The following is a 15146-nucleotide window of genomic DNA, read 5'->3' as shown; positions in this document are numbered from 1 at the left end:
GGGGTCGCGAAAATTTTGCTTGATTAGATCATTTTTGTATTCCCACCTGCAATTCTTTCCACTAATTGAAATGTCTTTAAATCCACATTAACATTAATTCAACACACTGTAGTAAACAGATAAATGGAGGCAGAAGATGTCTTTCAGTCATCAATGCTCACATTCAGCGACACACAGGGGCTCTTTCAAGCTGGGCACCGTTTCATTCACAACACCTGTCCCATCAACCAGGAATCAGAATCAGAAATACTTTAATAATCTAAAGGAGGAATTACTTTCGTTACATTACTCCATCTGTAATAGAGTGACTATAGGACCAGTTTGATAGAACACAATCTCATACAATATATATAATTAGGGGGTCCCTGCTCCATCTTGCCAACAGTTTGGGGGTCCTTTGCCTAGAAAATGTTGAAGACCCCTGATCTAGAGCAAGGGCAAGTAACACGGCATGGTGGCTACACCATCTTTGTTATTAGTCTTCTGAGGCCTTTTCTTCTGCTCATACACTTTTTCTCTTTCGACCCTCTGCCATTTTCAAAGAACGGCGGTGAGAAAGGTGGGCCTCAATGACTGGCTGAAACCATACAGTAGCTCACCACATATATACGCCTAAAGGCTGATTTATACTTCGAAACCAGGTCCACTGCATAGGTGTCCCCGATCCCTCCGCACACGCTCCGCTGCACCTCTTCCAAATTGTAACTTACCGCAGACAGTGCCGCAGACAGGAGGCCGGCTTGTTTTGTTTTTTTGACCGAAATTGCTGAAAACAACTCGTGAAGTTGGACCAGCTAGTCCAACTAGTTAGCTAGTTGGCCCTGATGTCCCTCCGTTGTTGGACTAAACCCACACCCACTTCCTCACCGCCTCGGCCGTATCTAGACGCTCAGCGAATAGTGCAGACCACACTTCAGTATTGAGCATAAATCAAAAATGTTTGCGTCAAGCTCACTGCTACGCACTGCTGCAGGAGTATAACCAGCCCTTAGACAGCCTTACGCACACATATCACCAGAATTATTGACAACTAGGAGGACCACTTATTTAGATGATCCACCCGGAAATAAAAGATCAACCTCTACACCTTTAAATCTGGAGCAGTGTTGGGGTTTTTCTGTTTAGAGATTATTCATGTATTAAAATGTCTTAGTAAAAGTTCTTAAAACAGATTGTATAAAGTCTATCTTCTGCACAGAATACTGGGCTTACATTTCAGTCTTTTGATGATCACAGTTATGCAGTACTTTCACACAATCCCAGTAGAGTTTGTAGAAGTGCAAAGCTAAATGCAAAGCTTAACTATATTATTTCCTAAATGCTTTAATATTTTTTTATTAATTTCAAGTAAATTGTGATCATTAAATCTGTCCTAATGTTAACATTACTCATCCTCCAGCCCCCTCCTTCCCTGTTTCAAAGTCACCACTCACACCTGCGACGCGTTTCAGTGGTGCGCACAAGAATGCTGCTCCCAAAAGGCAAAATAACCAATTTAAAAGATTATTGACCACAAATAAATCAGAAAGAGAAACATTTCCATCCAAATGGATTCAACAAGCGGTAGCAGCGCGGCGTCCGAGGAAGACGAAACCGTCCGCTTTGCGCTTCTCAGAGCCGGAGTCCTGGGGTTAATCTTTGTGCTTGCAACATGTGGAAACCTTTTCTTCTTAGTCACCCTTTGGAAAAGGAGGAAGAGGAATTCTCGGACCCAGCTCTTCCTCCTGCATCTGTGCTTTGCGGATCTGGTGGTGGCCTTTTTCCAAGTCCTGCCGCAGCTCTCCATAGAAATTACGCACAGGTTTCGCGGGACGGACTTCCTCTGCCGCCTCGTAAAATACCTACAGGTGGTCGGGATGTTCGCCTCTGCCTATATGATAGTGGCCATGGCTATAGACCGCTACCATGCAGTTTGTATGCCTATGGTTTCCTTTCTAGAGGGCTCTTTCAGAAGGTACGTCTCCATTGGCGCAGCGTGGCTCATCTCCCTGGTCTTCAGCTCTCCGCAGCTCTTCATCTTCTCCCTCCAGGAGGTGGAAGTCAATCTCTATGACTGCTGGGCGACATTCGTTGAACCCTGGGGGAGCAAGATCTACATCAGCTGGATCACCCTTGCAGTGTTTGCTGTTCCTGCAGTTATTCTGCTCTACTGCCAGATGAGAATATGCACAACTATCTACTTCAACATGAAGAGGAAGGCTCTGCAGTCAGGACGCACAGGCACCAAGGGGGTCTCCAATGCTATGCTCAAAACAGTGAAGATGACTTTTGTGATTATAATGGCATATACAGTCTGCTGGAGTCCTTTCTTTGTTGTGCAGTTGTGGTCTGCATGGAGCCCAAGCAGTGCCCCTACACAAGGTTGGTTTCCATTTTTTTCTACCAGTGCAGGGTTCATTGGGATGTAAAACCCTGGCCTGGAACCAAGAGTTTTAATAAATTATGGAATTATTTCTTATTTCTCTTAAAGGTGCATTTTAAACACACATTTTTTAGGAATTGATTATCTTTATGACAAAAAAATGCTCTAAACCTCACCTGCAGCTTGTCTAAAATATGGTTTACTTCTTCCTCCTATAGCAGCTTTAAAAGAAAAACAGTGGTATCTTTGTTAGTCTGGGCAGGTACCAAGTGTTGCTGGGACATGACATCAGCATCTCTATAAAAATATTCAGTAGCTAATTAAAGAGACAATTGGAAGGTTTTACAAAAAATGTTTAAAATAGCCTTTTTATTTGACCCTTTACGACTAAAACATTGTTCGATGAGCAGACTGAAGCATCTATATTTAATGGCCGATACATCTATGAGCCTATTTTTCCTTGAATGTACTTTGGGCGCTGTTCTGCGGATGTGATGTCAAGCATCTCCATGTTAATATATATATATTCAAGATGGATTTTGTGAATATTCCGAAGCGACTGGAATCCAGCTCAACTCCAGATCAGTGGCGGAGCTAGATGGGGGGCCAGGGGTGGCCATGGCCACCCTTAGCCAATCATTGTCCACCCCTACCATTTTTTTCCCCCTCTAATACAGATGGAGGCAACAGTCAGAACTACATTTTAAGTTGGTAGGTTTGCATAGGGACCATAGGGACATGTCCCTACCAAAATTTTGAACCGACCTAATTGTCCCGACCAATAATTGGATGTGAGCAACATGTTTATAATTTACAGCAGTAGTTGTTGCAGGAGTGGCTTCTTTTCCTCTCGCAGCTCCTCTGCCTGGTCTCTCCTGTCCCTTTCATGTAGCAGCGCAAGGAACTGTGCTGCGCTGTTTAACTCAACTCTCATTGGTTGTTCTGCCTTAAGTTCCGCCTTCTCTCTTTGATTGGCTGTTTTCTAGTCCGCGTGTGCTTGGAGCACAACATTGAAAATTTATTCACACTAGAATGCAGTGGTTACTACAATAAATATTAGGCTACAAAACTAGTCCCAATAAAAAAAATGAATATCATGTATACTAAAAAACAAAAACCTTTTTTTTTCTTTTATAAAACAAAATATTCTGAGTCAGCCAGGAGTTCTGAAGACTGCTGGAAAAATGGGCAAATAAAGGCTGTAAGCCATCAACATTTCTGATTCTTAGCCACAGCCAACTAAAAGAGAAAATGTGAGTGTTTCCTTTTTACCGATATTAAGTTGATATTACTGTTTTCGTTTTTTTTGTTTTTATTTTTACAATTTTGATATAATAACTGATCTATGTGGGTTGCTCTGTGGGGAAAGGCACATTTTACATTTATATTACTGTATGTTTTAAAGTCTCTATACTCCAGTTAATGATGAATCCCTTACTAAATTAGTTGACGATTATTGAAATAATCAATTAATATGATTCATTTTTTTCAGCCCCAGATGAAATACATGAAATTTGCTACACAGAGTAACTACAGCCCAGATGTCCTACTTTTATAGTGAAGTTAATATTTTAATGAATGTATTATTTTGCTTGATACAGAGAGAGAATAGTAGGTACAAATATTAGAGTGGGGTTTAACTCTGCACAATTCTATATCTTCAAAAGAAAATACTGTATTTACCTTCTCTCTTAGTGGTTCAAATGAAACCGTTTTCAAAGTGGAAAACAGTCCTAATTCCACATTCATCAGAGCCGGTGATACTTCAAACATTGATAAACAGCATCTAATGAGTGTAGAGCTTATAACATTTTTTTTAACGGAGCAAATTGTTGCTTTTCTCTTTTAACAATGAATTCCTCTTATCAGTATGGATGCTCACATCGAGCATAAAAAAGGGCATGCATATTGCATAGCACCAATGACACCAGACCAATAGTGTCCCTACCAAAGTTCAAATCAAACCTACGCCCTTGATATGGGGTAATGACAAAATGATGTTCTCTGCAAGTCATATAGGAGTATTCAGTGAAATCATAGATAACTATTTTGATAACAACATTAAATAATCAATTTATGTAGATATTATTACTTGTAAATATACATTTTTGGCAGAATGATTATTGATAAAAGTAAGTAATGTCAATGGCAATAACCAATGTAAACTGGATAGGCGCCAGAACCTCAGGGTTAATCTACACTGTTGCAACATGAAAATGAACAAGCACAACTTCCATATTTTCTAAATAAAGACAAACTATATTTTCCTACAGCCTTTGCTAACAAATAGAAGCATTTTATTTAAACATCTGGTATAGTGGATACAATTCTTTCAGGTTTGAGTTCTGGGGCGAACATCTCTTTCTTTGTCATTACTTACCTACTTTTATCAACAATTATTCTGCATAAAATTGATATTTACAAGTGCTAATATATACACAAATTGATTATTAAGCTTTTATTAAAAAAGTTATTTATCTATTATTTCACTGAAGACTCCTAGATGACTTTTCAGAGATTTTTTTTTCTCATTACCCCATATAACACAAAAGTTTGTTTCGAAAAGAGTATGAATTATCATCTTTAATGTTAGTATATTGATGTGCATAATTAACCTCATTGGTTTGTTGTCAAGTAAATGTTATTATATGAAAAATTAAAATGTTTTGAATGTTCCACTTGAGAGTATTACTGCTGCCACCATCTGTATTAGAGGGGGAAAAATAGTAGGGGTGGTCATGGATTAGCTAAGGGTGGCCATGGCCACCCCTGGCCACCCATCTAGATCCACCCCTGTTCTGAGGTTCTGGTGCCTATCCACTTTCAGTCATCCCTCAGTGTACATTGGTTATTGCCTGGCCACCCTTATAAAGATTTTCTGGCTACGCCTCTGCTCCACATAAGGTAGAAAAAGGAATAAAAAAAGCCTTTTCAAATACTGGCAAGTACAATGAGAACGAGCAGAAGAGTGCTGCAGTTCTATGTTTTGGCCACAGGTGGCAGTATCATTTGAAAACTTCACAAAGCTTCTTTAGTAAAATAATGTGTGGCAGATCTGGACACATACTCTTCCAGCTGTACATCCAGTTTACATATAGCTCACATGCCTCTTTCTACCAGGTTTTCCTTCCACCTAACTTTCCATAAGTATAAGCAGGTTTTTTTGAATAATGACATTTTTTGGCGTTCTCTTTGGGACTGCTGGTAAACTGTCAAGTCAGCAGTTTTCCCCATGATTAAGGGAACCAAAACATAATAGATTTTTTTATTGGTCATCTTATATTGACATTTTCCAAGGGGGTACTTTTTTGAAATCCAGCTAAATTAACAGATATACTTGGAAAAAAAAAAAAAAAAAACATTAAAAGTGATTAATCTTTGATAATTCTCATGGAATAACTAAAGTGAATAATTTTTTAAAGGATATTCTTGTTAGTTAGGCTTTGCCTAAATGGGTGCTCTATCTAGCTTGTGCATAAAAGACCCTGCTCAGTTGGGGGATGTGATATCCATGTTTCATCACATATTTTTTTTCTTTGTGTTTTCTGTCTTGCAGGTCCAATATTTTCAATTATCATGCTGCTCGCCAGTCTCAACAGCTGCACCAACCCTTGGATATATCTGTACTACAGCTGAAAAAACAGGCCTTAAATGAAAGGAGTCAGAAGAAGAGAAATAATTAACAAGGTCTCTGAAAAAATTCCCACCTGTGACAATCGGGGAGAAAACTTTCCATGTTCAGCTGCACGGAGAAGACTTTGAAGAAGAAAGGCACGTTTGTTGTGTTCTCCTTTTGTATAAAAATAAGCTCACGCTGCTTTTCTATGAAACAAAAAGGCATGGATTTAACAAGCAGCGGGAAACGAGCAAAGAAACGACACAAATATATTCCGACATGCTTCATATTTTCAGGAGGAGATGCAATGACTGAAGTAGCAAAACTGCTTCCTGCTTGATAAAGATGAAAAAGAAAATGAACTACGAGAGACATAAACATTGATTATGATTCCTATCAGCATGTGCAAATAAACAGGACGCATGGAGGCTAGGAATAGAAACGGACACAATTAGATTGACACATGTAAATGATGAAAAATTTAAAATATCAGATTAAGTAATTTTGCTAATGCCATTTTATTTTAACATTTATAAACGTTTTGTCCCCCCCTGCCCCAAGATCATAGAGAGTATGAATCATTTTTATTTTCTGCTTCTTTTACTATTCTCTTTAAAAACAAAGAGCCTTTCTTTCCAGAAACATATCAACCTATTTGCATATAAAGACCCATGGGGAACATTGCACATTATTCTTAAATTGGGTAAAATCTGAAAACTTCATCCAACAATTTTTACTCCTGAAGATCTGATGCTTCACCATAAATACATTCATCAAAGTTGTTTACTTTGTAAAATCCTTCTAAAGCACAGAGAACAAAAATATTGTCTATAAAATATTGCCTATATAACTATATTAACTTCTATAGAATTTCATATCCAAATATTTAAAGAAGATTTTACAATATGTAACAACAGGATGTCATACCTGCTAAATAAAACATTGGAGAAGTCTGGGCATATTTTATAATAATAATAATATTTTAATTTATACTGCACTTTCCATCAAAACATCTCAAAATGCTACAGGTAAGAACAGAAAAAAAAAAAAAACATAATTTTTGTCTTTAGATCTTTCTCTTTTCTTCAGGAGAAAACAAAAGCTCTACCCAGTAACTAAAAGACACTCCCAGCATTAAATACAACCACAAATAGCACTAGTAATGCAATTATTGTCACCAACAAGGGTTTTACAAGAATGCATAAGTTTTCAATGTAGCTTGTGAAGGATCAAACTTAAATAAGGACAAAAGGTGTTTGAAAATTGAAAAAAAAAACAACAACTTATATTTAATAGTGTCAAAAATTGTTAACAAAGGCTCACAAGCAATAAAAAACAGCTTAAATAAATAAGATGGATCTGGTCCCAACTCAACTGAGGTCAACTGAAGACGAATCAACTCAAACAAAAACCCAACCTTCTGATAAAGCACATAGGCTACTTAAATAGGGGTGGAATAACCTAAACGTTCCACATGAGGGAGGCACAATATAACAGAGAAGCAATAAAAAAAAAAAAAAGTCCATGCAAACTAAAACATAACTAAAACAACTCTAACTTAGCACAATTAATTAACTAAGGTGACAAAATAACTAAAGTAAACTAAAACAAAATTCCCCCTCAGTTCTTGGGAAACTGGTTTGTTCCTGGATTCTTCCACCTCCAGCTGATCTGTATTTGCAGAACTATGAAATTAAATAAACTTTGCGGTGGAGGTAGAAGGATCCACCACATAGCTTTAGAGCTTTCTTTTAACTGCTTCCCTACAGTTTCTGAAAAACACCTCCAAGAACCTCAAATATTGAATACTTACCAGCTTTCTATGGATTTAATCAAGGCAATGAATTGATCTGGTCAAGTTGGGCTGCATTATAACTATGTTTTTTTGTTACGTATCTATCCCACAATATAATGAAACTTCCACCATGCCTCAATGTATAAAGGGTTATCACATGAAATTTAAATAAGCCATTTGGTTTACTTCTTATTAAACTATGGATTCTCTTGATAACCTGCTTTTTAATTATAGCACCCATGACTATTGTCCATGGTATCTTGGTTTAATTGTTAGATATAAGAACTCGTCTTATTCCAACAGAAAATCTCAGCAGGCTTACGGTTTTCTTGGGAATGGTATTTATAAATGATGTCTTTCCATTCCAGCATAGTTTTATTATTTGCCTCACCTATTTTACACACGTTGCCGATATGTCAGATGATAAACAATCAGGTGTGCACAGAGAAGAGAAACGTCTGATACAAAATGTATTCTTATTTTCATGTCAGGTAAAAAAAAAAAGATAAAAAACTTAGTGTAACCAAAGACCCTCTGGCATTTTGTTTTATTTCTGCTTTAAATAAGATTAGCCCTCTCATGCAGCCAAAATACAACGGTGACTAACTCCGAGCCCAAGGGTGGAGCAGGGGGAGATAAATCCTGCAGCAGGTTTGTGTTCACGTAATTGCATTGCTTAAAACCATCACTGCAGATTTAATAGGAGAAAGAAGCTTTCTAAGATGCATGGGTTAAAAGGAATACAGCAGCAATTTATTTCTTAAAAGCCTGAATATGAAAGCAGAGTCAAGACTAGAAATAATGCAGCAAAGGTCAGTGAGGTTTCTAAGAAAGTATTCCCACCATACTTTCATTTAGCTTTTCATTACGTTTTTTTTCAGATGATGCATTTTTTTTAACCTATTTGCATGTTTGAGGTAGAGTTTTATATGAAGGATGCATAAAATCTTATCTTATGATTCATCCTGAAAGACATCATTAGAGCAGATGTGGCTACAAAGTAATACTGAGTCAATTGAGGACTTTTAATGCAACAGATGATTTCTTCACAAAGTTTTTCTCAAGACCTCGGCTTGACCTCAGCCAATCCGCTTAGCCGTATCTCCAAACCTAATCGAATTGCAAACTGGCGGAAGCGGCTCCCTGGAAATGACTCGCTATCTCACAGCCTTGTCATGCTTTGCCGGCATCAATTATTCAAATTTCCAAAGTGTTTAGGCAGAAGCTCGGAGCGACAAGTCACTGCTGATTGGAGGGATGCAATGTGACATGTTAGTGTATTTATAACACATTTACATCTTGGTCATAGACCTTGCTAAAAAAAAAAAAGAATGCTATGGATTTAGTCAGGACAAAATAACAAAAAACAGAAGTTTTTTTGGTACAATGCTGCACAATTATAGAGCATAGATGAGATCCTGAACAAACTAAGGTTGGACCTGATAGTATGAGATGGGCAATCATGACGTCCCAAAGGTGTCCTATTGGATTTAGATCACTTAATTGAGGGAGCTCAATGGTAGCGGTTCTCTTATAATCCAGGAACCTCCTGCATGCTACACATGATACAGGGCATCATCATGCCCTGGAGAGAAACCTAACGGCATCTAGGGTCAGAGGTGGGTAAAGAACCCAAAACATTTAAAGCAGCATACTTCATTATGTCTTTACTCAACTAAAAATTAAAAGTAGCCGTTAAAATAGTAAGAGGCTAAAAGCCTACTCAACTGCTAACTGAACTACTTCTACCCATGATCATAAAAACTGATTTAATTTTTTTACAAAATATTGTAAAATTGCACTAAATGATGTGCATATTCGGGTGTTTCAAACAAAAATAAAAAGATATAAACATAAAATACAGTTACTATACAATAAAACGCAACTAATGATTATTTTGCAAATCGATTAATATGAATATTTTTTCGATGAATCGATTAATAATCAGATAGCCAAAGATTCTTTAAAGAAGACTTTTTGTGAAGTTAAACCAAGTGAAAATAAAGCTTTTCCACTTAAGGAATGCTGGATAGAACATATTGACAAATTAAAAAGATTTATATCTTAAATCCAAAATGTTTACACATTTTTCTTTTTTACATTTTGGTATAATTACTGCTCTAAGGGGGTCGCTTTGTTAGTTAAAGGCACATTTTAGAGTCTCTACACTCCAGTTTATGATTAATCAATTACTAAATTAGTTGACGATTATTTCAATAATCGATTAGTCACGATTAATCCAATTAATTGTTTCAGCCCAAGTGCAATGAACACTCTTCCAAAAAAAATATTTTGTGTTGTAAAACTTACAAAAGGAATAGTTTAAGTGTGTGAGAAAAGGTTCAATTACGTTAAACATTTAACCAATGTAACCAAAAGTTTGGGATCCGTTGGTCAAGTGGAAGAAATCAATCCAGGCATCTTTAAAAAGCCTAGATCCAGGCCCTTTCTGAGTCAGCTCAGCTGTCAAACTGTAGTGCTCTTACATTTTTCAAGAAAGGTATTCCTAAAATGTCCAATTCAAAACATAAAATGGTAGACGAAGAAAAAGATCAGATTATCTTAACTATGATCATCAGGTGGAGGTAAAACTGAAATTTAAAAGTGTGTATTTTTTTGTGCCTAATTTATATATGTATATATATATATACCGTATATATATATATATTTTTTTTTTTCATTTATTACAAATGATATTTGACCAGAAAAGAATAAAACAAACATAGAAGCAAACATGTTTTAATACTCTTCATTTCCTCTTAATAAATTCTCAAACAGCCCCTAAAAGTGGTGAAATTAATACTTTCCCTGACATCACAAATAAAGCTTGACAAAAACATAAACAAAGCCTTTGGAGAAAAACATATTCAAAAAACTAAAATAAATGAACTTATCAATGACATCCTGAAATTCACCAGTAAGTATTCAATTAGGATAGTTTGGTATAAATAACATCATCTTGTTGACTGGAAATTTAGGACCTTTTTTTATTTATTTATTTATTTTTTTTTCCTGATGGATATACAAAAATTAACATAAAAGATCAAATCCCCACCCTTCCCTTACCCTCACAAAACAGCACATCATAGAACACTTTCACAGTCAAGACAACATGATGAAAATTTAGGACCTTTTATGCAAAAATAAAAAAGTGCTGCTCATATTACAAAAAAATTATACATGCAATTGTAAAGGAGTGAAAAGGGAAACAGTGCCACCATGTGGACATGATTAGACCTGCAGTAATGGGTTACTGAAGCAGTTTTGCAGAAAAAGACAATCCACTGAGATGTAACAAAACACTGGATTAGAGTAAAATAGATGATATGTAATCTTCTAAAATCTTTTGCTTCTCTTTAAAAACGGCCCCATCCCTCTTCAGGAGCGCAATCTCATTCTCCAAACTGTGAATTTTAGCCACAGTGCTCTCCTCTCTGCGACCCAGTTCCAAAATCTTTGCGTGCAGACTCAAGATCTTACTCAACAGCTCATCTTTGTCAGTGTCTGGTCTGCAGTACGAGTGCTCGTGGACCAAAGTGTGCTCTCCATCACTTAGCCTTGTCTCTTCCAAAAGGCTCCCTGGATGTTTGTCTTTAATCGATTCTAGATTCTGCTGTGATTGAAAGGAAATGCCACCTATATGCTTCTTGTTGGTGAAGGAAGGGCCAAGTGTTTCACATCCAAACAACTCCATGATGGAGTCAGTTTGCTCTTCAGAAGATATCGATGATGTGAGGCAGGATGCTGCTGAAACTCCACTGTCCAATGTTACCTGACAAACAGTAGTGCATGTCTCAAGGAGACTTGACGGACAAGAGATTGCAGACTCTGGTAAAAGAGGGACTTTGAGTAGCGTTGGCGACTGTTTTGTAACAGTATTGTCATTTAAGTCTGGCTGTGTTTCTGGGTACGTTTTCCTTAAAACAAGGGGAATCTTAGTGGGGACAGACTCTGAGTCCTTAGTCTCTGAAGGAAGTCCGTCTTTTGGACTCTGAAGGGAAACTTTGTTTTCACAATCCTTGGATGAAAGAGAATACCGCAGTTAAATTAGGTCACCACCACCAATATATCAATTGTGGATTTATGACACAGTAAATATAACATTTGTAACTCATGCTAGAAAACATATTTTTATCATTTGTAAAAGTTGCTACATACGTTCCCGGTAGAGGGGAAAAGGGTGGGGATGGCCGTATTCTTCAGGTATCGGATACCCCAGCGAATATCAAAGCAGTCCTCACTAAAATGCTCGCTGCATAGATACTGATGTCGACTCGGGGTCCATTCCCCCCTCCTCATGTTGTTCACCCATTTTTGGAGCCTGGGCTTGTCCTGCAAAGGGAAACTGTGAAGAAAGAGAAAAACAAAGGAACTTTATAAATCACTGCAAATATGATGAACTGTAATTAAATAAATCCTTATATGTACAATCCTTGGATTTTCTTTCTTTTCTTTAACTTACAGATTTCTTCTAACTTAATATAAATGCAGGAGATAGAAGTATGGATTATATATTCCATCAGGAATTAAACCCGTTGTTTTGGAAAACAAAGGATGCTTTGCGTCACTGGTGAGGCTTATTCAGAACATTTAACTTGCAAAAAATGCTTATATTCCATTTTAAATTTGCTTATCTGATTGGAATATTTGCATCCTCTCTGTTGGTACAGTGAATAAAAAGGTGATTCTATGTCTGCATCTATTTATAAAGCTACAAACATGATCAGGAAAGTGGGATTACGAGTCTTGGTTAAACATTGTGCTGGCATGATGGGATGGGGTTATCAGAAGGGGTTATTTTCATGTTAGATGTCATACGAGGATTCTGAGGGATATTGGCTGGGCCTGAAAGGCCCTGGAGACGCAGAATTGGTTGACATAGCAACACACTAAGGCTGAAATCTGATTGGACAAAAAAATATGGAAGCAGTGCAGGTAACAGAAAAGCTACAAAATTAAGAGAATGGATTCTTTGAAATAAATTAATACAGTTGGATAGAAGAAAATTAAATTTTAGCTTGTGAATATAGGTTAGTGTTTCTGACCAATTTTAGGCTGGCATTGAAGGCTTTGACCGCCCACCACTTGTCACATAAGTGGCGTTGATCCCACTGAATTTAGACGTCTTTGTGGTATTCTAGCTCGGTGACAGTAGCAGAAAAATCTCAATGTTTTGCCAGGTTAAGAAAAGTGATCTCTATCATATGAAAGAACTGCTTATAAAGAATAAGAAAATGATCCAAGATCTCTGTGGACTTCATGAACATCTTGACAAATCGTTTTCTCAAATTACTCCGAATTAAACATCAGATGAAAGTTGAAAATCGTTAAGCAGCAAGTACGAAAAAAGGATGAAGAAGCTTCAGCTAGAGCAAGATTTCCAGGTTATCATTGAGAAAATGGTCGCAGAAATGAAAAAATTTCAAGCTCTATCCCGAAGAAATGCTGAACTTCACAACCAGTGGAACCAATAGATCCAATGATATTGAAAAGTAAGCACAAGCTTATGAAAATGTTGAGAAAAGGTAACAAGAATTTGGAAAAAGAAGCTAACAGGATGACAGGCAAACTTTCATATCAAACTAAAATAGCTAAGACATACAAAGAGGGAGAGAGTGGATTGCAGAGTTGGACAATGTTGACAGAACTTTAAATAAAAGATTCAGGATTTCAAAGCAACTTTTGAACCTTGGAACTGAATAAGTTTGCCACTTTAAACTAAGAGAAGCAAAAAAAAAAATTGTAAAAGCATTAAATTCTGCCATGAAGAAATTCAGTGACATGAAAAAGGAACTTGATTCCTACTTTAGAAAAGATACAGGGCGAATTAAGACCTGTAAGGCTGGAAATCTAGAAAATGATATTTCTGGTCTGATAGCGGTAATTGAGACACACAAGCAAATTCAGCCACAAGACACAAAAAAGGAAAATGGAGATTCTGAAGACACAAAAATGGTCCCAGTCCTTGGTCATAGGGAACCCCCACCTGCTGACCAACTAATCAAGAAAAAAGAACCTTTAAAGGAAGGTTATAAGTGTGACAAAAAGTGTAATGAACCAGGTGTGTCAACTGTAAATGAAACACACCAACAGATCAAATCACAGGCGGAACATATGGAGATACAGATACTGAAACAGAGGATGCAACAAAAACTGAATCAGAGGATGCAACAGACTAAGATGCAGATTCTGATGACATAAAATAGTTTTTCTTCACATCCTGTCCCTGATTATAATGAAATCATGCCTTTGGACGCAGGGGCGGGGCTAGATGGAGGGCCAGCCAATCATTGTCAACCCTACCAATTGTTTCCCCTCTAATTCAGTGGCAGCAGTAATACTCTTAAGTGGAATATTCAAAACATTAAAATTTTTTGTGGTTAATTATACACATCAATACACTAACATCAAAGATGATAAGTACAGAATTCAGAGCTAGATTTTGTGTTATATGGGGTAAAGAGAAAATTATGTGTCTGCAAGTCATCTGGGAGTCTTCAGTGAAATCAAAGATAACAATTTTAATAAAAACGTCTCGAATAATCAATTTATGTAGATATTAGTGCTTGTAAATATTAATTTTATGCAGAATGTGTATTGATACAAGTAGGTAAGTAAAGACAATGGAAAAGATTTACGCCCCAGAACTCAAAACGGATGTTTTATCCACTACACCTTTTATTTAGAAATTACAGATGTTTAAATATATGCAACTATTTGTTAGCAAAGGCTGTAGGAAAGTATAGTTTGTCTTTATTTAGAAACTTTGGATGTTTTGATCGTTATTTTTCCTGTTGGAAAAGGGTCGATTGACCCTGAGGTTCTGGTGCCTATCCGCTTTCGGCCACCCTTATAAAAAATTTCTGGCTACACCCCTGTTTGGACTAACGCAGCAAGAAAAAATACCTTTTTAAGATGTCTGACTAAGTGTGCGGGAACCAGGAATGTCAACAATGAATGAAAAACACATTTTTAATTTTGAGGATATGCATTTTTTTTTTTTTTACTTAAAATATATTTATATCAGCTAACTGCTCCATTATTACAGAAGTTTGTCTCGAATTTGTACGAAAAAAGGCTGTTGAAAGAATCACATGGTGAACATAAAGAACAATAAAGTCTAATGGCACTAGTCAAATCTGCAAAACCTATGCCTAAACAGACAGAAAACTTACGGATAGAAACTGATTCTCTTGTTGTGTTGTTTTGATAAAGTGCCCCCACGGTTTCGGCAAAGCTTTACTGCGCAGTAGCGTGGCATTTTTTCTTTAAAACAACATGAAGAGACCTATACATATGAGATAAAAACACTAAACACCACACGGTTATGGATTTTTTAACGCGAAAATTCTTAAAAATGTACACTTCCGGTT

The 15146-nt window shown here is 36.8% G+C and overlaps 2 protein-coding genes across 2 annotated transcripts; one reads left to right on the top strand and one right to left on the bottom strand.

The window, feature by feature from the left end:
* The first annotated feature begins 1547 nt into the window (after positions 1–1547).
* Positions 1548–6077, top strand: LOC107098425 (arg8-vasotocin receptor-like). Its single transcript, XM_015396104.1, has 2 exons — positions 1548–2361; positions 5919–6077. Exons 1-2 carry the CDS (start codon positions 1548–1550, stop codon positions 5996–5998), a joined length of 894 nt encoding a protein of 297 aa, XP_015251590.1. The 3' UTR covers positions 5999–6077.
* Positions 6078–10781: 4704 nt separating this feature from the next.
* thap5 (THAP domain containing 5) lies at positions 10782–15138 on the bottom strand. Its single transcript, XM_015396093.1, has 3 exons — positions 14949–15138; positions 11932–12118; positions 10782–11791 (listed from the first exon to the last, which is right to left on the bottom strand). Exons 1-3 carry the CDS (start codon positions 15032–15034, stop codon positions 11081–11083), a joined length of 984 nt encoding a protein of 327 aa, XP_015251579.1. The 5' UTR covers positions 15035–15138; the 3' UTR covers positions 10782–11080.
* Positions 15139–15146: the final 8 nt, after the last annotated feature.

The sequence above is a fragment of the Cyprinodon variegatus genome, unplaced genomic scaffold, assembly GCF_000732505.1.
Source record: "Cyprinodon variegatus isolate N-32 unplaced genomic scaffold, C_variegatus-1.0 Scaffold776, whole genome shotgun sequence".
Taxonomy (NCBI): domain Eukaryota; kingdom Metazoa; phylum Chordata; class Actinopteri; order Cyprinodontiformes; family Cyprinodontidae; genus Cyprinodon; species Cyprinodon variegatus.
The sequence above is the reverse complement of the archived record's forward strand: the minus strand, read 5'-3'. Positions and strand labels throughout refer to the sequence as shown.